We start from the raw sequence: 23,517 nt of genomic DNA, 5'->3' as shown, positions 1-23,517 counted from the left end.
CCATTGGCCTTCTTGGCCACCTGGGCACACTGCTGGCTCATGTTTAGGCGGGTGTCAATCAGCACCCCCAGGTCCCTCTCCGTTTGGCAGCTCTCCAGCCACTCTGACCCCAGCCTGTAGCTCTGTATTAGCTAATTGAGGTATGATTTTGAAGGGAAACAACCATAAGTCTGATCAGAAAAGCATCTAGCACCCCGTCAGGCTAAATGTGCAAAGGACATAAGTGACATTATTCCTAACAAGCTTTAAACAGAAGTCACTGACTCCCAATTGAGACCATGAAAAAAATCAATGCAAAAAAGAAGACCATGCAAAAAACTGTAGATGGTCCACAGCCTGAGCTTTCTTTTGTAGGTAGTTTTGATGAATCTAGTTTTCATTTTATATGGATTTCCAACCAAAGGTTTAATACAATCCAATTTAAACACAAAGCATTTCCTTTTAGTCAATACAAAAGAACCAAGAGGCATTTGCTCTTTGTACTCTAACAAACAGAACATCAGATAGGTCCCTCTCTCTCTTTTTGGCAGATAACTGTTCCTATTTTCAATTCATACTGAGAAATAGTACCCTAGAACATGGTTAGGAAATACTGTCTGTGACTTCACTTTGTCCGGGACTAAGTTCCTAGTTCACGTGTCACCAGTCCATCTGCCTCTCATTTTTCATGGGTCATAACTGTTCTCTGGAGAGTACAACATATTCCTCTGTCTACATCTCCTTTCCAGCTGCAGGATTTTCATTGCTTTTTTGAGTTACAGCTCATGTTTTACTTCTATCATGAATTTGGGAACTATTCATTCAGGCACAGTGAATATATATATAATTTCCAGCACTAATTTTTCTGTGCTTCTTTCCTATGCCTAACAACACCTTGTTAAAAGACAAGACATGTATTTCTACTGCCTCTTTCTTTGTTTGTAACATTTAGAGGAAAACAAAGGAATGATTATTTTTGTAGTTGACTTCGCAAAGATGGAGGACAAAAGAAAAGAATGGATCTGCCTATTCTGCTAAAAAGGATTGCATTCAGAACTTTGTAGTGATATGGTTTTCTACTAGCTCTACCACATGGCAATTGTTAGGGTATTGGGTTTTTTAAAGAGAAACGTTGTTATTGATTTGTTGGACTGTAGCCATGTTTCTTTTTACTGAACTTTAAAATCTTCCCTTTTTTTGCAGAGAAAGACTTGACACATATTTTTGTTTTCTTTCTTCCAGCCTCTGCAACTTGACTGTGACCTCTGTGCCATTGTTTCAAATTCAGGACAGATGGCTGGCCAGAAGGTGGGAGCTGAGATAGACAAGTCCTCCTGCATATGGAGAATGAACAATGCTCCCACAAAGGGCTATGAGGAGGATGTCGGGAAGAGGACAACCGTAAGAGTGGTCTCTCACACAAGTGTGCCTCTCCTACTCAAGAATCCCGAGTACTTTTTCAAAGAAACCAACAACACTGTTTACGTGATCTGGGGACCCTTTCGAAACATGAGGAAGGATGGAAATGGCATTGTCTACAACATGCTGAAGAAAACTGTTGACAGCTACCCAACTGCCAAAATCTACGTGACAACAGAAAAGCGCATGAGTTACTGTGATGCAATATTTAAGAAGGAGACAGGAAAAGACCGGTAAGTCCTAAACGGGAAGAACAGTCATAATGTTTGACAAAAGATGCATGAGAGAGTGTGTGCTGGATGCCAGCTACTAAATGAATCCCTAGATATGTTTTAATGGATTGTTATATGATTTTGACTGTTATAAGCACTTGATGAGGCAGCAGCTAGGCCCCATTTACCCCACCTATGCTACCTTCTGTTCTTTCCATTTCTGTTGGCTTGAGTCCCAAAAATATTGGATGTCTTCCTGAAACATTTTCAAAGCTGTGTGGTGTTTTCAGCTCAATTTACTATTGATTGAATTGACATTTTATTTGAAGAGCATAATCCTACGCAAACAACATTTCCAAGTGCACAACCTCAGGATAACTCTGGATATTATTTTTTTTTTTGGGCTGAGATTAACTGTAATTTGTCTTCAAACCTAAACCTCAGAGTTATGTATTCTTTCTGTTTCTTGGTTAAAATGGATTGTGAGTGATACTGTAATAGATTCAGGTTTTTACCAGAATTAGAGAGAAATTCTGTTTTCCATGTCTGGGAAAATGTGTTTGTGCTGCTCAAATGGGGGCTGTAAGGAGAGGAAAGTGTGAAGACCACTGTTTTGGCTAGCATATTCAGTGGAGAAATGGGATTTGTGGAATTAAGACCATAAATTGCAGGTTTATGTAACCAAGATGAAAAAATTCTGAACATCTGTGTTTTGGCATGGAAGAACACCGTCTCACATACTTACTGTAGCTAACTAGAAAGGAGTTTCCAGATTACTGTTGTGACTAAGTATTCGTTTTTTAATTTGCACATTATGAATTTGCAGTTGTGAAGGAGTGTAGCTATTTCAGCCAAACTAAATATTCAGTTTACCTTAGTCAAACTTTTGACTTAGCTTTTGAAGTACAAGCAATTGTTCTCTCCAAGTTCCTTGATTTACTTTGTTATTAAACTGTCAAAACTTGGTTAGACTTAATTTTTCCTTAAACAAACAAACAAACCAGAAAACATAGGGAAGCATAGGGAAGAAATTTGCCCTCAGCTTGCTCACCACATGTGCATGTTGCTGCTGTGATTCTGGAGTTGGGGGTGATCCTAGATGACATAAAGGTATTGAGGTTATTGTGGCTCCTTTAGTTTAACTGAACAAGCTGATAAACTAAGGCTTATTAGAAAAAGATAGTGAAAATACACAAGATCCATTCAAATAGTATTTGAGCTAAATACGATCCACGAGTACATTACTGCATTGCTAAACATGAATTTGTTTATGACTCTTCCATATTAACAGTCAGGTCACAGTGACTTTAGAGTACATTATCAAAATCCTTATTATGAGTCCGGACCTTAGTGTATCCTATCAAAAAATCTCATCATCTAATGTCAAAGTGTCTTCATTTCCAGCCTAATCCATTCCTCTTCAACAAATTAACACGTCCCAAGGTTTTATTAATATGCAATTAACAAAATACAAATGCTTCTTTTAATCTCAAAGCCAGATTGAACTTCTGTTCTCCTAATGTGTATGAACAAAGTTCTTAAGCAGCCTAATGTCAAAGCAGGTCAATGTCTTCCTCCTTAATCCATTACAACAACTAAAAGTTACACATTTTGAACAGCAGCAAATTGTGAAGTGCCTACCTTGTGACCCACAGCACGTTGCTTTTGTACCTGCCTCCCTTTAACATGGGGGTGAAAAAACACCGCACCACTGCAGCTTTCATTTTTAGTCCTGCTTTTCCACATCAAATACTAAGTGTTTTTTTAAACATTATTTAGTGCACTTGTCAGCTGGAGAAACAATTGGCATGTCACCAACCAACACCTTCTGTGTAACAAGAGAACATTCTGCAGTTCCCTACTAATCAGGGGACCACAGTTTGGAAACTGTTTCATTTTCAGTAACATCTTCAATTCACAGGACCCATCTGCTGTTTCTAGGGAGGGTCATAGGCTGTTAGAGGTACGTGGCATTTGTGGAAGCAGTAAAGGGAGAGCACAAGAGATTTGTGGGGGATGAAAATAGTTTTGCACATTGTGCCAGACTATTATGATGCTGAGACAGATTCAGGTTCCTCAGCCTTCAGTTCCTCAGAGAAACATCAACTCTTGCTTGCAATATTAAATTGAACAGAGGTCTGTTTCAACACGTTCCCAGCAAAAATTCTGGAAGGAAACCAAGTTCAAGTCATATTTTAAAATTTACTGAGTGGATTGTAACCACACCGATATAAATTTGATTCTAAAACACTGTCCTTGTGTACAGTGTATGCTACTAATGCATAATAAGATTGCAACAGATTTCTAGTCTGTCAAACCTTTAATGAGCTTTCTATTTCTACTCTTTGACGTGCCACCTCTTTAGATAATTAGTGGGACTTGTCAGTAATTTCATCCTAGTGATGCTCAAGTTTTAAAGGATGTTATGAGAAACAGCTAACATGTATGTGCTGCAGCCACTTCTCTATTGCAGAGGGTTCTGCACCACTCACATGGGAGCTTCATCCCTGGCTTCAGGAAGCGCACATTCAAACCCCACAGCTTTGGTATTGACAAATAATTTATTATTGATTCATGGAAGAAATAAGAATTGCCTCTAAATGACCTTCAACAAACCAGTTTATTTTTGCAATGAAGCATTTTTAATTCTACAGCAGTACAAAATACCTTTTAATATGGGCTGTCCACACAGGAGAATTAATCTTGCATGCAGTGTTATCAATCTGGGGGACATATGTTCTTTCTGAGAGTATTCATTAGAGAAGCATTTGAGTTTAAGGTGGTGAAAGCTCACCCACTTGGAATAATGGTTGTAGATAAATAATATTAATTATCAGACATTCACAAATTTTTGTTAATGCATTTTACTTAGGACTTCCCTAAAGGGAGCATAAAGCTTACAGCTTCCTCCAGTACTTCACTAGTATTTTGGTATATTATATGTGTTGAGTCAAGTGAAAGGATTTAAGGAAACATCATATAATTGCTAAATGTGGCATCTTTGTATGTGCCTCAATCCAAGTAAGTGGTTCTAAAGCCATCTCTGCCTTTGTTGTGTGTTAGGAATATAATGCAATACAATATAATAACATTTAATTGGTAATAACTGAGAAAACTGTAGTCTTCATTAAAGCAGAAAGCTAATTCTGGTCTGATAAAGTGCACTGAACAGTCCTAAATAGGTTTTAATTAGCTGGCACCAAAGCTGCACCACCCTTAGGGAGGGTAAAATTAATGAAAACTAGCAGCAAATAGATCAATGCTACTGGATGTTATTGCCTTAGGTGAAGGTGATGAGAAACTAAGGAGTGTCTTTTAAGGATCGTTTAGAAAACAGTCTGTGTTAAAAGTCACTTTCAAAAAACAATGATAAAATAAATCTGTGCTAATATCAGTGAAACAGTGTAGTATCATCCAGACTGCAGACTTCGTTTGCGTTTATACTGCTGTAGGGGAAGATTTGCCTTTGCTGGAGTTAGAGAAAGCTATGTTTGGTCTCTGACTTTGAAAAGAATGTAAACACCTTGTAACTGAAGGGAGAAACTTGGCAGAATTTGGTTGGATGTGTTAGAATATTGTTTTGTTATTTTAACCTATTGTATGCCTTAATTACACTCACATCAGTTGAAAATAACCAATTAAGATGTGACACGTGCTTTCTAAAAGAATATATAACCTTGCTGTGTAATGTAATAAACATCTTTGCCTGCTAACATCTTGGCCTGGAAGCTATGCTCTAGGATGATCAAACTCCTACACCCATAGTAGAACATACTGCAAACATCTCAGGCTAACCATTCAGCACTGTATGTCCAATCAGTGCCTCTGATGGCACAGCTCCACACCCCGCCTTGAGGCAAACTGTGTGATCAGATGGCTCCTGTCCCACTACATATGGAGGATCCTGAGCCCCAGAAAACAGCCAGTGATGCATGTGCTGATGCTGCTCAAAGCACAGCTTAACTTGCTGTTTGTAGTCACTGTTCTTAAAAATAACCACTGAAAAGAGCCTGCTGAGCTTTGCTGAGGAGATGTATTCTTAGCTCCTAAAATTCCCATTAAGAAAGATGAGATAATGTTCTGAAACCCAGCCAGTTTGGAGGACAATTGACTTTCTGCACCAGCTGTCTTAACTCTGACAACACCCATCCCATACCCAAACAATTCAGCTGAATTCAACATTTTATTGAGATTAGTAGCTGTATAAACCTGTCTACAGGAGGCAGGTTCACTAAACTACATTTGAAGTCAGATGGTTACTTCTGAAGGATTTTTGTTAATATCTTGGACAACTCCAAGGAAAGTAAATTGCTTTTGTGATTGTCTTCCAGAAGTTCCTAGTTTCCTCTGTTAGTGCCAGATGGTGTTATGTGTTAGGTTGCGAGAAAAATGTTTTATCGTTCAAGGCAGGAAGATGGATCATCCTGATCGTTGATTTTGGCATCAAGATTCAAAATTTGGGGGTGTGCTTAACCTGACATTTCACTCAGTTCTGCTCACTAATTATTTATTACTTTGGCAATATAGGAGATCTGTATTATATCTCTGTCATTTAGATCTGGCAAATTATATTAATCTAAACTTTGGATTGACACTGTTAGACAATTGCAGTCATCACAGCTTCACCTCAGCTAATATGTGTTTTTTGATGTGTCTAATCTACATGAAGCTGTCATGTAGTAAAATTGTCATTGAAATGAACAAATGATATTGCGTTGTCTGAGGCTCATGTAGCTGCAACTTCTATTGTTTGGTGATGTTCTCTCAGTAAAGCTGTCAGTGACCAGAATATCAGAGCTTTATGCCATGTTTCTCCTTCTCCACCATAGTAATGCTATTTTCACTTTTGCATGTGGTGCTTACATATGCATATTGGTTTCCCTATCAAGGCCATTCAGAAAAAATATGAAATTTTAGCTGGTGTTAGGTAATATTTGCAGAAAGTAATTTTGCATTGTGAAGCTATGAACATTGACACTGAATCTGTCTCAGAGAGTTACATTCTGGGAATTGGGATGTACTTCCCATCAGTGCTTTGTACTAACATGCTTCTTAAAAAAATAAATTCTGGAAGGTAAGCCAAACTACATTTCATTTTGAAAGAAAAATGAGCAGATTTTGGGATTGTCAGTGTCTTTACATTATAGAACTCTTCAAAGAAAATGATGGAAAAACTGATTCAGACTGACAGAGGAAACGTATAATGCCTGTTGAAACATTTTTAAGGACAAAAACTGAACCGTAGTTTAGATTTTGATATGATCTTTATCATGACAATATAATTTCTGCTGCTGCACTAATAAAGTCAGCAAAAAAATTCTCAGATGCCTCTGAGCATCACAGGAAACCCCCAAATACGTGTTTGATAGAGTGACCATTTTTCAAGGCCTTGACAATGGATCTTTCTTGAACCATTGCTTGGCACTTCTTTCTTTTAATAAAGTTAATTCCTTCAAGAAATGCTAATGGATTTGTCCATCTCAATTCATAGAGGGTATAAATAGTTTCTTTGTCAGCTGAGACTGCTTTATTTCCTGAAAAAAACAAGGATCTAAAGCATGAAACCTTAATGAAATAAATAGATTTTTCATTATAAAACACTTAAAATCTCAACATCTACTGCTATTTGTGGTCAATCATCAGACAGCTAACAACTGGTTTGGGGCTTATATTCACTCTTCCATTTCCTGGTAAAATACCAGTTGTTCCTGAGTGTCTTAGATTTATTCCCTGCAGCCCATTAGTAACTTCATTTGTATTTCTTTATGAAGATTTTCCTAATTAAGGTGAACATTTTTCTCTATTAGGCAGATGGAACTCAATAGAAGTCTGCTTTTTATTAGCATCCCAGTAAATGCTGTACAAAGCACCAGCACTTTTGTTAAGAAACACAGCTCCTACTACATTACACTAATTACACTTAGTAATTTACTTAGTAACATGACACTTTATTAAAAAAAATCAATATTGGCTAATATTTTGTGATGAAACTATAGCTGCATATAGATTAGTGTGGGCTCTGGGAGTTATTGATTCTATGGCGGCTGCTGACTTTAGCCATGGAATTATTTCTTTTTACCTTATGATTTAAGACAAGAAGTACATAATCAGGATCTACTTTATCTTTGTGAATTTTTGCATGTGCCTTGAATTCATCCAACATCTATTGCTGTTGATTTGTCATATCGTCTTCCAGTGCCACTGAATCTGTTTTCTGCTCCTGACAAACAATGTCAAATCTCTATGCAGTGTTTGGTATTTTCCTAATTACGTGCACACCTTTTTCATTCTGCCCTTTAAGTATTCTGCAGCTTGTATGGTTGTAGGAATGTTGCTGATATGTCTCATGAGCAACTGTGGTGGTTTGCCCCTGGCTAGGCAGACAGGTGAGAGGGAAAATACAAAAAAAGACCTGTGAGCCAAGATAGAAGCAATTTAATACGATAAAAAGCAGAAGCAGAGGCAGTGCAAGAGTAAACAAAGATATTATTCTCTACTTCCCATCAGCAAATGATATTGGTCAGTTCCCAGGAAGCAGGGCTTCAATATATATAGTGATTGTTCCAGAGGACAGCAACCTTGGGATTGCAGATGTAGATGAAAGCCTGTTTCAGCATTTCTCACATTGCATGACCCTTCTGGGAGGATGATGTCATTCAGTGATTCATACACTAGCAATCCCAGTAGCACTGTGGATCACAGTGGTTCCGTTTTTGCTGTGGGTGATGAAGATGTTTTGTGGTTGTGAAGGCAGATGTCTTGGAGGGGAAAATTAACAGAGACAGAGATCTTGAATGAAGACCTTCCTGTCCATGAAAGCCTCACTGGATCATTTTCTAGAATTCAATGTTTTTGATTTTTCAGATCACATTGCCAAAAATAGAACTTGATTTTCCTGAAGGAGATGAAAGTCATAAAGGAGCAGAACATTTGGGGTTTCTTTAAATTCAAGAAATTAATCCTTTTATTTAACTCAATCTTGCTGCCAGTTGTCTTCAAAAATAGAGTGATTACTGTTGAAGTCTGTATTTATCAGCAGTTGTCATATAGCTATGCTTTTCTAAGATATATTAAATAGATTAGAAAATAAATTCAGTGTTGCCATTGCTTCAGTATGATACCCGTCAGTTACTGATAACCGTGGGTTTGCTAATACAAGCTCCCTAAAGTGCACTGAGCCTTATTTACAGTGTTTAGAAGAAGACAACATATTGCAATCAAACCACATGAGATGTACTGAAAGTTCCTGCTCAAGTGGGGATAGCAATTTTATCAGGTAGGGAATAAAACACTACAGTGATTTGTTGCATCAGATAAAGAAGAGTTTCTGTACATCTGTCCACTCACTAGCTAACACTTTTATAAGAAAAGATGTATGAGAACTAATTTCAAATATCTCACTGAATGATATCTAGAAAAGATTGTCTTCTCAGAGCTTTGGACAAGTAGGCAATACAACAAAAGAAACACTGTTTGAAAGCAGGAATAGTTTAGCTTGAACCAATGTTGGAGTATTTTACCTTAAAATGTAGCAAGATTAGTAAACAAATACTGCACTGAAAATATAACTGCTAAGAAATCAAGTCTGTTTGAAGCCTCACACACATAAGTGGGAGAAAAACTGGGGGGAAAGTGTGAAATTCTGTGTCTTATTAATTTAATTTAATGTAGAACTCAGTGTTAACCAGGTGCTTGCTTATGCACATCTTTAATATGTATTTTTATCCACATAAAACACCAGACCTTCTACATTATTTATATGTCTGTTTTCATGTATCCTGTGAATTCAGTGTGCAGTTTCACAACAGTGAATCTATACAGATAGACACATAGATAGATATGTGCACACATGGATTCACAGCATATGACTTGGAAGATAACTCAGGATTCACGGCCACGCTTCTCAGAGAACTTGATGCGCTATTGGGATATGCTACAACCTGCGTTTAGAAAACAATTGCTGACTACATCATATACAGTTCCTGTGATAGTCAAATTCTCTGGGCTTTTAACAGTGAGGCAGCTTTGCATTTAAAGAGTAACATGCACAAGAGTAGCATGTACAATTTTTCTCAGGCATTGGCATCTTCAGCAGGTTTTGGAGGCTACAACAGTTTCGAGAAACATAACTGCAGCTGTGGGGATTTATTGTGTATCTTGAGGAGTGTCTGCAAATGATCTGTCTGACTTCTTGGATACTGAGCAGCAAGTAGCTTATATTGGATGTGAAAGGGAGTACTTTTTTACACAGATCTTCAAGTAGCTTATATTGGATGTGAAAGGGAGTACTTTTTTACACAGATCTTCAAGTAGCTTATATTGGATGTGAAAGGGAGTACTTTTTTACACAGATCTTCAAGTAGCTTATATTGGATGTGAAAGGGAGTACTTTTTTACACAGATCTTCAAAGATTCAGCCATGTTATTTTCAAGATTTTGTAAGCAATTCTTGTTTCAGTACAATTCAGTACAGTTGGAACCACATACCAGAGACATCACTCTTCTCAGAACCTAAGCAACCTGTCCGGTATATTAGTATTCAGTAAAAATGCAGCTTCAATGGAAGAAAAGTTTCTAAATGCTAATATGCATTCTTTGAAAGTTTGCTGTTGTTATTCTGTCCTGATCTTTGGTGATTTCTTTTTCTTCATTAGTATTTTTAAGTCAGTCATCCCAGCAAGGATATCCTCTGTGCTATAGTCATACTAGTTACAGAAAGGAGATGTAAATGTTCTGTCTAATAACATTCTCTACCTGGCTCATTAAAACTTTCAGAGCACAGAATTTATCATAGAATGGTTTGGATTGGAAAGGTCTTTAAAACTCATTTAGTTACATGGGAATAGACACCTTCCACTAGACCAAGTTGCTAAAAGCCCCATCCAACCTGGCCTTGAACACTTCCAGGGATTGGACATACACAGCCATTTTCCCTTGTCCTATCACTACATGCTCCTGTAAAAATGCCCTCTCCAGTTTTACTGTAGGCTGCTTTAAGTATTTCCTCTAGACTGCTTTAAGTACTGAAAGGCTTCATAGGAGAGGCGCTTCTGCCCTCTGATCATATTCGTGGCCCTCTTCTGGACTCAATATGACAGGTCCATGCTCCTAAACTGAGGGCCTCAGAGCTGAACAATGGTATGCCAAGTGGAGTCTCACAAGAGTGGAGCTAAAGTGGAAGATGATCTCCCTTGACCTGCTGGTCAGACTTCGCTTGATGTGGCCTAGGATGTGGGCCTTCTTGGCTGTGAGCACACACTGCTGGCTCATATTAATTTTTTCATCTGCCAATATCTTCAAGTCTTTCTCTGCAGAGTTCCTCTTAATCCACTTGTTGTCCAGCCTGTATTCATGCTTGGGATTGCCCTGTCTATGTGCAGGACCTTGCACTTGATCTTGTTGAACTTCATGAGCTTTGCACAGGTCTCTTTCGATGGCATCCTTTCCCTCCTTTGGACTGACCACACCACAGAGCTCTCTGTAGTCACTAAACTTGCTGAGAGTGCAATCCATGTCACCAAGAAAAATGTTAAACAGCACTGGCCCCAGTACCAACCCCTGAGGAACACCACTCATTGCTGGTCTCCACTTGGACATGGAGCTGTTAACCACAAGTCTTTGAGTGCAGCCATCCAGCCAGGTCCTTATCCACCAAGTAATCTATTTGACACATCTGTAACTCTCCAATCTAGAGACAAGGTTGTTTTGTGAGACAGTGTCAAATACTCTGTGTAAGTCCAGACAGATGATGTCAGTTGCTCTTTCCTTATCCACCAACATTGTAGCCCTATCACAGAAGGCTAATTCATCAGGCACGATTTGGCCTTGGTGAAGCCATTATCACCCCCTTATTTTCTGCAAAACTTAAAAAAAAATGCTGCAGATGATGCCACTAGTGTAAAATAAGACAGAGAAAGGAAAGAAAGCAATAGCAGATGAAATCCTAAGAAACAAACAACATGCTTTTATCTTAACAATAAAAACAAAGATAAATGTCAGAAATATGTGCTCTGTGCTCAGTTTGCTCTCCATATGTTGTTTTAGAGTTTTCCTTGAAGTACATTCGTTAGCAATGCTAGTGCTCCTGTCTCCAAAGAGCATCCCAAACATTTTCCATGAGAGTATTTCTGAAAATATTGTAGATATCATTTAAGCCTCAAAAAAGCCTTTGTGAAGCAAGGAATATTTATCCGCTTTTTACAGCCTGACTTCCCTGAGAAAAGAACGCTGGGGGAAAACAGGAGCTATTGCTGTGCAGAAATTTATGCCCATAGGGCATTTTGAATGTTATATGCTTGCCGTGAAGACATTTCAATCTCTTACAGAGATAATTTTGGGTTGGAATAGTCTGAAACTCAAAACAGAAACCATTTCTGCTGCTCTACAACCTTTCTTCAGTCAGACGTGATAATGTCCCAGCACTTCCTTCTACATGAAATTAGCAGTAGTCTCTTGACATTTTACAATCAATCAAAATATTAGGGGAAGAAAATAATCTGAAGAGTATTTGCAAAGCAGTGTTTCCCTAGGAGAATTTTAGCTTCAGTTTTTTCAAGTATAATTTGTTTTCCTATCCTGTGTCCATCCATCTTAGCATTGTTCCCATACTTTCCACATTAAGAAATGTGACTATCGTTTGTCATATAGCTTTCTCTTTTGTCAAGGCACAATTGTGTCTTTACTGCAGACAGTAGTTGTGGGGTTTTTTCTCTCTTACTCGGTGCTGCTCTGATTTTATATTAGTGGTGATACTCTTGAAATATGTTTTGTACTTATAGTAGAAGAAAGCAGTGGTCCTGGCTTGTTTCCTCCAGGCTTATTTCATGGTCTTAAATTGCCTTTACCTCCTTCCAAGAAAGCAGAGTGTTCCACAGCATTGGGTTTCAGTTCCACTGTGAAGAATCTGCCAGGAACTTTTCAGCTGCAGTAGCATCCCAGAGCCTTCTCATTCCTAGAGGTATTTTGGATCTCACTCATGGTGTGCCTTGTGGATATGAAACTTCATTTAGCTTTGTATAGGAAGTCCTCCGGATATCCTCAAGCTTTATGTACTGCTTTGACCTGTCTAAGCACCAGTGGCTTCCTGCCAAGCTACACTGCTTTGCTTGGTTAGGAAAAAGGCGATGAATGGATGAGTACCTCAGGCCAGTTCATTGCTTATCAGTGGAAAATAGAGTATTTCAGGGAGTAATTCTGGACATGATTTAGCATGGTACTCAGGGATGGTATATTCTGAGAAGGCTTATTCCACTTTCATGTCTGAGCTTTTAATTCTGGATCACTTAATTGTTTTCCTCCATTTAAAAAAAAATTCACCGGTTTTGTAAGTATTTGACCAATTTCAGCATAGAATTCCAAGAGCAGTTCCATATGGTTTCTTTAAACAACTTCTGCCTGTGTACCAGGACAGAGACTGGCATGTAATCTAAATATTTTCATTATTATTACTTTACATTTTTCCCTGAGGCTGTCATATTGATTTCAAAACCATGGTCATCATTACACTAAAATGGTGTCATTAATACATTGGTCTCTGTGGGTAGATTATAATAGGTAGTTTCAAAATAATTGCCCACTAATGTGAGAGGTGGAAGTATGTATAGTATTATATTGCTTGTAATGTAACCATTAAAATAACAATTATGTGATAATGAAAAGACTCATTACGCTTTAGTTTATCTTTACATAATGTTAATAGCTGATAAAAACAAAGGAGATTATATCTAATTACATTTTACAATACAATAGTATTGTCCTTCTTGCAAAGAGAATATTTTGTGCAGAACTGTAGATTTACACGCTTCAGTAAAGTTTGTGTGTGCTCTCTATGTACTTAAAATATGACTGTTGCAAATTCTTGTTTATCAAGTTAATCTTCACCAAAACCACCCCACATTTTTTAAGTTATCAGAGGTAATAAAATCTTGCAACATGGCTGAATTGAACAAAAATAATGAAAATAACTTAACATCCCACAGGTTTGATGTGTTAGAAAAATGAAGGTGGCTTGATGCTGAGTATGTCAGCAGAATACTGTCTCTCTTTAAGCAACTGAGAAATGTTGAATGCATGCATTATCATTTGTGGCAATTATTGTTTAGTATAGCCTACAGCTGAGTAGTATTGCAGGCACATTAACAAGTTCCTTTTCTGTGGTATCCAGAAGTGGAATATGAAAGAACAAAAAGAGAAATAGTACTTTGATATGGATAGAGAAACCTCTCTTTATGTATTTTGAGATATTGGGCACAAAGTTGAAAGTGCTTCATTTTGGTATTTGTGTATCTAGATCAGATTACACTCACTGATTTTTAAAGACGCAGTAAGATTGTCTTTCAATTTGCAATAGTTTGCATATTTTCTAAACACAATGTCATGGTTGAATGTTACCTTTAAATGCCAAGTAGGAAGTGAAAATTATATTAGCTAATCCATTTCACTCTACACCAGAAATAAGAGGTATGAATTAAGCAATTACGAGCTAGACATTAGAAATATAATTGAATTGATTTTTCTAGGTATTATACCAAATGACATCAACAGAAATCATCTTTGGTCTAACATTTTTTGGTCTAACTTTTTTCAGTTTACACTAACTGCCTAAATTTCAGAAACAAATGTCTGAATTCCTTTATTCAGTGAATGATTTGTCCTTCTGCCATTCCTCCACCACTCAGTGTCCTCTCCCCTGTATGCCCAGGGAGTGCTCTAGACCTGACTGGGAGGTAAAGGTGGTCATAAAAGGGGTGAGGAGAGCCGCAGATACAGCTGGCAACCTCACTGCTGCCAGAAGTCCATGGCAACCTGACCTTCCTACCTCTCTGCCTGGCCTCCTGGAAAGGTAGAGAAGCCTTTCCTGTCAAGATTAGGGTATTGAGGACTTCCACCTTTCTACCATATTTCCTGCTGCTGTTGCCTATAGCCGATAGGAAAGTGAAGGCATCTACAGACTGCCAGGGTGGGAGTGATAGAGATGAGAGTAAGACTGGAGGCATGCTGAGTTATTTGGCACATCCACCTACAGGATTGTCTCCTTGGAGGTGACAGTTCTTGCATCTTTGCAAAGGTAGGCTTTAATTTTCTGTTCCAGTGAGCTAAATGGGAGGTGAAATTTGTAAGCGACAAGGTGCATGGTTGTATGGTGGTGTTCAGAACCTGAAATACTCTCTGAGTCTTTGTTCGGATGCCAGCAAAGCTCAGCGCTTACTAAGGCACAAATTGTCTGTAAGGGCCTGGCCGCAAGCAATTCCTGAAGCATTTCAACTTTTGTGCCTTCTCCTTACACCCATCTCAGACTGTTCCATTTGGTTTAGATAACTCAAATCACAGACTGTAATGTCACTGTACTTCAGCAACAAACTCTGACTTGGTCATGTTTCTCCTTAATGGGATGTTTGTTTCCATTTGGTGTTTCTTGCTTTACTTCAAATATTATTTTCCTCTTCTCTATTACTTCTTTACAGATATTATCCACATTTTTTCCCTCTTTGATTTCCTGCCTCATTTTTGGTAGCTATGTAATCTACATCGCTTTCTTCTTTCAGCCTTTCTGCCTTTTATCATGAAATGTATTTCCTCAAACTCACTGCCTGTTTTTGGGACAATGTCTTTTAAAACAGCTCACAGACCTGCAAGCTGTCTGATGCAGAACATCTCTCCTCTCTGTGCCCTTGCCCTTTCACTTGAGTCCTGGAGCAGAACACCTGAAAGTCTGATCTGAAATTGCAGATCCCAACTCACTACATCCAGTACTTAAACAAAACCAAACTATCACAGCGGGATGTAGAAGCTGTGCATGATTATTTATTGATGATTGTTGGTTACAGGAATTAAAACAGCAGGGAGCTCAGATTTTGATCAGAAACCAAGCAATTTTTCTGTACACTTTTTATTGTAAAATGTGAACATAACATAAACCCATTGTGTTCATGCTGTTAAATTAAGCTCTGGCTTGACCTGCTGTATGAACAAGGTGTGTTCTCTGTTACTCAAGTATGTAGCTCTGTATATGCAAGCACTGTTACACAGCTCTGTGAGCTATCACAAACCTTCATGTCAGCACTCAAGTGTAGGAAACATCCAGCACATCGTGATTTCAGACTTTTTGTGAGATTGTAGCACAATAGACTCACTTCATGTGCTCCATAATGTCAGCAATGAGCAAAGTCCATGTGGTTTGTTTTAGCTTTTTCTAAGTACTTTTCAATTACATCAGCATAAGATAGCCAGACTGGCAGAGTCTTTTTGTTCCACAGATATAAATTTTTTCGCTTTTTGGTTTGGTAACATTACCAACTGCTAAGGGAATTGATGTTTAATAGGTTTCTAAATAAGTAAAACTAAAGTATAAATAAATAATGTGTGGTTTATTAGTCCAGGTGTTTTCAGCATTGCTGAAGGTGGTTTGATGACAGCCACCAGCACTAGCAGTGGAAAAATCCCTGATTTCTCAGTGATTATTATCATTATAACAAACCGTAATTGAAAGATTACAAAATTGATTCTTTTAAAAATTAATGTTGCATGGGTGAGTAGGCTCTGTGGCATTCAGATGTGTTCAGTATTACTTGGAAGGAAAATGGCTTGTTTTGTTTCCTGGCAGAGAGCTGCTGATTTTCAAACAATCACATTAGAGAAAACAGTCCCAGAGGGTTACAGGAGACAACAGACCTATGTCATTATACTTTACCCTTTCCTGATGGGTTCAGAGAAGAGCCAGAAGAAAAGAAAGCTACGTTCATTATTGAAAAAGCTTTAGGAAAATCTGTTTGGCCAAGCAATTTTACATTAAATGAGAGCAGGAAATATTTGACTGCAAAGAACATAAACTACTTCCATCAATATGCAATTTTCTGGATCGATTTGTCTGAATGATTATTAAGAACAGTTTCTAAATTTGCGGTGCTTTACAACTTCAAAGGGCTGTGAAAGCATTAAGTAGTTAAATGGATGGAGGTGTTTTTTAATAAATAAAAAGACAAAAGTCATTTATAAGACAGTTTAAAGTGCAAGGTATTGAAAACAGCAGGAAACCTGAGGACCTGGCACAGCAATCATACAGTACCATCCGCCCCAATCAGGAAAGTGGAAACCACAAATTTATCTTTGATGATTTCCTGTAAATATGCCCTTTGAGGACAGATTACCCTGCCCAGTCTTGCGGAAAAAGCTTGGAGTTACCTCTCTTCTCACCACAACATATGGATCTCAGCAAGCCCTGTTTCTCTATTTCTGAAGTCATTGCTCAGGTGGAAAAGTCTGAGTTTTCTTCAGTAAGGTATGCCCAGTTTTCCAGATCTGCTAGTGGAAGCGTTTTCATCAATGTTTTCATTCACTCAGACTACCACGTCTCACTTTTCCCTAGACTGCATCAGTATAAATAGCGTTGCTCTCCCTAAGTGTGAAGCAGCATGTGCTAAGGGCTGGGGGAGGTACATTTGGGTCTCTTTCTAAGCATCCCCAGCCACACACTCTACAGAGAATGAACTCTGCTTTGTGGCATCTGCAGAATGGCTGTTCTGTGTTTCAGGAGTGGCTAGAGTAGACATGAGGATCTGGTCTTTCTTTCTTGTTACCTCTTTGTAACACGTCCATCTCTTCTGATGTTGTGTTACTGGGTCTGAAGGTCTGGGATTTAGGCAGCAGTGCTGCATCTTGGTAGCCTGGCATTTCTGGTCAGTGCTGCATCTCACGTTTATGAGACACAAACAGCAAAGCTCAAGAAATTGAGGTTAGTTGAGGCTTATTCTTTTCCCGTAAATAACTTGAAGAGAGCCCATGCTATTCCATTGTAAAGCTAATGTTTATGCACCATTTCACACTGTCCAGATAGTTTGCAGTCTCTGAGGAAGTTTTCTGTGCTTGAATTTACAGTAGACATATAATCTACCACATTTCATATGTATGCTCTTACTTGATAACAACCTCCTACTGGCCTTATGCAATGTTTTATTAAATGGAGGGACAGTTCCCAAGCCCATCTTCATTCCTAAGATTGAAGTCAGTGTTCTTCCTGTAGTTAGATTTCATTAATAATATTTAGCAGTTCATAATGCATATAATCCACAGACCTTAAAGCATTGCAGGATATTAAATCAGCTTTAATTCCCCCATTTTCCTGATTGTAAAACTCATGCAGGGAGTAGTTTGTCAAGTTGTGCACAGGTATCGTCCTGCAAGTCTGTCGACAGAGCTATCTTTCAGTCAGGGTTTGCAAATGGGCCTGATGTATTTCTCTGACTTTCAGAAAGCAGAAGAGTGTATTCTTGGCTATGTAAGTTCATGCTTACCTGGGAGAGAGTCCTGGATGGCCAAGTGGTGATCACATTAAGTGGAATTTTGTAAACAGGCAAAAAAGAACTTTCTAAATTCACCAGAAACTGCACATTTCTGAAAATTCTGAATAACTACACCCAGCTCCTGCATCTTGGCTTCTGTGCCAAGATCACACTTTGCAGGAGGGAGGGCTGATCATTAGATTTGGGAAAGAATCATAGAAGGCATTGGAGCACTCCGCATCAGAGAAGTTGCTGCCACTTTTCAACAGACAGCACTGCCCATCAAAGAAAACTGCTAAATAGCTCTGCTACATCATTCTTCATTTGCATTGGGAATGGCTCTAAGTAATAACAGGATTACAGCCAAAAGGTGCCAGGGCTTTCTCATTCGTTTATTTGATTTAATATACAGAGGTACCTATTTGAAACAGCATTTACTTTTCTTGAGCTCATCATGAAACCCACTCTGAATGGAAGTGTTTAAGGTAGTGATGACTCCGATTAATTCTCTTAGAACAGCATGACTGGAATCAGATATACCATTTCTCTTTTCATTAGCCATTTCTGAGCTGCTATGAGTGATCTTATAGCATGAGAGGAATGAAATTAACTGAAGAGAACATGATGAAAATAGTTCACAATATGCTGCCGTTCTTTTTATCCAACATGGTAAACCATCAGCTCAGATGCCTTTGCAGTGGCATTCAGGTAGTGTTAATAGAACCTGATGAAAACTTTCATGTCAGGAAAGGTGGAAAAGCCACACTTGCTGTGTGCAGCAGATTTCCCTTTACCTACACTGTGAATTGAACAGGGTTGTAGCTTTCTCAAACAGCCATTACCATCCTCTGCCTCTCCTCACTGCCACCAAATCCCCGCAAATCTAAACCTGGTTTTCAAAACACACATCCCCCAAGAAAGTCAGGAGGTCAGACATTGTATGCACTTTTATTCCCAGGCAGGATTGCTACATAGGATGCTGCATCAGGAGCTAGTTTCTCTCTCCAAATGAAGAAGATATTTCAAATAGTTCTAGGAAATTTGAGATCTGGCAGCTAAGTGTTGTCAGTGTTTAATTCCTGTTTATATTATGCTATTGTGGGATGTTTTCATTAGCTGAAGTAGCAGAGATTTTCTGGTGGTATTTGTCAAAAATCTCTTGTGCTGTTTTTCCTACATGATTATGTAGTTCTGAATGATTGCTGCTGTTGCAGCTATCTTAGTATTATAAAATGCTAGAAGTAGTAAATAAAAGATGGGTATGCTGGGAATATACTGAAAATTGAGGTTTTACAGTGCATCCTGTCTGTGTCTGAAAGTAATATACTCCATTATCACAGCAGAACAAAGCATTTAAATATCCAGATGCTATATTTTAGGTAGAAAACATTGTTTCTAATACCTTGGTCTCTCTGACCATTCATTCCTTTTCAGGCTATCGTGAAGTGCGCTTTGAGAGGTAGGATAATTTTGTGATATGAACATTGCCTGCTATCTGCAACTACAGACAACAATTCCTCTTGCATGCAATTGGCCAGTTAATAATAATGACTCTTCCTGTAAACTAGAGGTAGATTCCTGATCTGCTTTGACAAGTTATATCAGTGTCTGATATGCAAAACCAATGAACTGAAAGGAGTGGGTAGGAAAATAATGTGATACAGGGAATCTTAGTTGAAAAACTGCCGAGAAAAAATGCTGTTTCAAGTCCAAGTTATAAAGTGCATGCTTTTCTACTGAGGACCAAACCTATTGGTTTCAAATTAAAGGCTCACACAAAAATTATATCTGCTTGTGTCTAATACACAGTAATTGATTTTTCTAATTCCTAGAGGAACCCTCTCAATTTGAAGTCCAATTGAACTCCAAATTACCTTACAATAATACAGTTTAAGAAGTTGTATCAGCCTGAGCAGCTCCAAGTGGGCTGCAGATTCATACAGAGAGTTTAGACCCTTGTCACTGTGTTCAGGCCCTTTGCCTACTAAGTAGTCTGATCAACAGCCTTTCGCACCTTGTACTTCATAGATGCTTTCATTTGTTACATTCGTGAGCATGGCAACAGAACAGGAAAATTCAAACTGATATGGTTTGCTTTCAGATTGGCTTATAGGTTGGGTTTTCCTCTCTGCTTTCTTGTCTGATTCATGTGATATCAAAGCTGATACAACAGCCTGATTTTCATCTCTGTTTGAATATATTTTCAGGGAAAAGTTAGAATTCTGCTAGACTGTTACCTTATCTATCAGAGGAAAAATGTTTTTATAAGCCTCTATATGGAAGATTACATGAAGATAAGTTCTATCTCATCATGTAAGCCACAACATTATGGATTATAGAAGTAATTACTTTACAGGATCCATTTTTAGTATTATTAGTGGCCATAACCTTAGTCATCAGTTCAAAAAATGGTCTGACTGTAACTAACGAACTGTGTGTATATGAATGTCTTGATAGTTTCACATATCAGTTCAATAAAACATCTTCCACTCAGGGGAGACATTTGGGCAGGAATATCTCAGTGACATCCTTGCCATTCCCATTACCATCACTACACACTCAGAACAATATATGTTTTAAAAATTGATTGAGTGTGTATTTACAACATAGATCATGAGACATGCTTTTTTAATGGTGAGAAACTCCCAATGATGCTTTCTGTGATCTGCAGTATTGATTTGGATTTTTTTTTTTTTCAGTGCTACAGAATATAGTCATAAAACTTTTAGACCCTTAATGTCAGAGGGTGCAGATTCTTGACACAGAATGTTAATTTTAGAGATGTAAGAGATAGCTGCTGCAGGCAAGAGCTCCCAACCCAGTGAAAACCAAAGGCTTGCATTAAACATAGCTGACTAAATTTGTATTCTTAACACATTAAATATATAATGTGGAGAACTTCCAAGGGAAAAATTGAGTTCAGAAATGGATGAAATGTCTTTGTTCTAGTTCTGTGGTGACTAACTCAGCTGGCATATTCAAGCCAACAGTACTGTGGACTTAAGTATGTGATCATGGTTGGCAGTTGACTTCTTTATCCTCTGAAATTCATTCCTCCCCTTGACACAATAACAGCTGCTCTTCTCAGACCTTCGAGCATTGGCTGGACACAGACTTTCCCTAAATTTGTATTTTCTTTAATAAGAGTAAGCCTTTATTAAGGTAAGGCTAATTGTGTTTGTTTGGAAGAATACCCTTTATTTGGAACAGACTGAAGTATCTGTACTGAAGAGTGTGTGTTTGATTTGAACTCACATTGTAAGTCTTTAGTGTGCCAATAGTTTGATAATTTGGCAACATGAGTGTGGACAGCTCTTGCTTTTTCTGTAGTACATTCTCTCCTGACCTTGTAGTCTTATGGTGTGGGACCTAGCGAGCCGTAGCTGGGTCAGACTTGTCTTGTAGACACTTGTGTGACTGTATCTAACACTTAATACATTCACCTGTTCCCCCATGGGCTGTAAGCAGTGAACCCACTAGAGGGAGTGACAGAAAGTAAACCCTTTGCAAAGGAGTAAGATAGCTTAAGCTGATGCTCAATTGTATTTACAGTGCCTGTTCAGACTTGTGTCTCTGTACTAACATTTCATGGCATCTGTGTCCAGGAGTGAATTAACTTTCCTGTCTGTTGTGAGCAGATTTCAGGTCTTAATGTTACTATTCCAAGTGTTTCCTGCTGCTCATCAGTTCTAAAGCTGTTAACAAAAGCGTGCTCACTGGCCATGCTGCAGCCTCTGGAAAGGGTTCCAGTAAATCCTTGTGACATTGCTGTCTTCTCTCTGCATGGGCCCAGGAGCTCTACTACCCATCCCCTTGCAATGTAGGGCCATTGCTGCATTGTAGCAGCCCAGCAGATGGAAACTTCCCCATAGTACTTGGGGATACTTGAATCTTTATCACCTTCCCGTGGTTTGGGGAGTTTCAGGTGTCACCACAGTGGCAGAATAGTAGAAAGGAAGGGATCCAGCTCTTGCAGGCTGCCTTTCATTGTTTTAGCTGTTCACAGCCATTCTACAGCTGATTGAAAAGGCATTTAATGTGAGTTATTATGTGAATAACCTTGAGAGATAAGAAAGTCAAATGTATGAAGCACATGCAGTCATCACAAGTTGCATGTCCATACATAGAATACATACATAGAATAAACCAGGTTGGAAGAGACCTTCAAGATCATCGCGTCCAACCCATCAACCAATCCAACTCCGCCCAATCAACTAACCCACAGCACCAAGCACCCTGTCAAGTCTTCTCCTAAAAACCTCCAGTGATGGCGACTCCACCACCTCCCCAGGCAGCCCATTCCAATGTGCAATCACTCTTTCTGTATAGAACTTTTTTCTAACATCCAGCCTGTATCTCCCCTGGCGCAGCCTGAGACTGTGTCCTCTTGTTCTGGTACTGCTTGCCTGGGAGAAGAGACCAACATCCGTCTGTCTACAACCTCCCTTCAGGTAGTTGTAGAGAGTAATAAGGTCACCCCTGAGTCTCCTCTTCTCCAGGCTAAGCAACCCCAGCTCCCTCAGCCTCTCCTCATAGGGCTTATGTTCCAAACCCCTCACCAACTTTGTTGCTCTTCTCTGGACTCGTTCCAGCAAGTCAACATCCTTCCTAAACTGAGGGGCCCAGAACTGGACACAGTACTCGAGGTGCGGCCTAACCAGTGCAGTGTACAGGGGCAGAATGACCTCCCTGCTCCTGCTGGCCACACTGTTCCTGATGCAGGCCAGGATGCCATTGGCCCTCTTAGCTGCCTGGGCACACTGCAGGCTCATGTTCAGTCTACCGTCGACCAGCACCCCCAGGTCCCTCTCAGCCTGACTGCTCTCCAGCCACTCTGACCCCAGCCTGTAGCTCTGCATGGGATTGCTGTGGCCAATGTGCAGAACCCGGCACTTGGATGTGTTAAATCTCATGCCGTTGGACTCTGCCCATCTGCCCAGCCTGTCGAGGTCCCTCTGCAGAGCCTCTCTACCCTCCAGCAGATCAACTCCTGCGCCCAGCTTGGTGTCGTCAGCAAATTTACTGATGATGGACTCGATGCCAAGAGCCACTGCAAGGATATCGACACTGAGAGGAGGTTCTTGGTCACCTGAAGGACTGAGAAGGAGCAGTCTTCAAGAGCAGCAACTCAAGAGAATTTAGAGCTTGTGAGATAGGTGCAGAAATTCTAAAAGCTCTGTTTGCAGCTGTTTCCAGAGCATTACTGAGCATATATCCCCCATAGTTTTTGGTCTGTTCAGTTCATCTGTGAATGGAGCAAATGTTATTTTAATTGTAGTTCCATCTGGTGCCAAGGTGGGGAATGGAGACCCTTTCTTACTTTAGAAAAACATCATATACTTTCCCTGCCAAGCTGCTCTGCTGACTAATAGTTAGAGCCTCAGGCTAACTCTAAATGTAAAGATTTGGAATGTTACTTCATTGGTTTTCCCACAGATACAAACTTGGCTCCCTAGATCTGGATGCTGTCTAAAGAAATTAAGACCAACAGTATTTTATTTAAAGCTGTATGCAAGGCCAGAGATGCTCTGCGTGATACCCAGAAAATTGGGTATCTGTCTGGGGTTTTTTTGTTCCTTTTAATCGATAAAAATATTATTTCCCCCTAGTTCAAAGGAAATTGAATTCTC

General features: G+C 39.0%; 1 protein-coding gene across 2 annotated transcripts in view; it reads left to right on the top strand.

The window, feature by feature from the left end:
* ST6GALNAC3 (ST6 N-acetylgalactosaminide alpha-2,6-sialyltransferase 3) overlaps window positions 1-23,517 on the top strand; it is a 233,816-nt gene that overhangs the window by 155,799 nt on the left and 54,500 nt on the right. For both annotated transcript variants that reach the window (XM_054165041.1, XM_054165043.1), the window contains exon 3: window positions 1,222-1,631. In XM_054165041.1, coding sequence (XP_054021016.1) covers window positions 1,222-1,631 — 410 coding nt within the window. The remainder of the gene's footprint in view (window positions 1-1,221; window positions 1,632-23,517) is intronic.

Source organism: Dryobates pubescens, chromosome 11, assembly GCF_014839835.1.
Source record: "Dryobates pubescens isolate bDryPub1 chromosome 11, bDryPub1.pri, whole genome shotgun sequence".
NCBI classification, from domain to species: Eukaryota; Metazoa; Chordata; class Aves; order Piciformes; family Picidae; genus Dryobates; species Dryobates pubescens.
The sequence above is the reverse complement of the archived record's forward strand: the minus strand, read 5'-3'. Positions and strand labels throughout refer to the sequence as shown.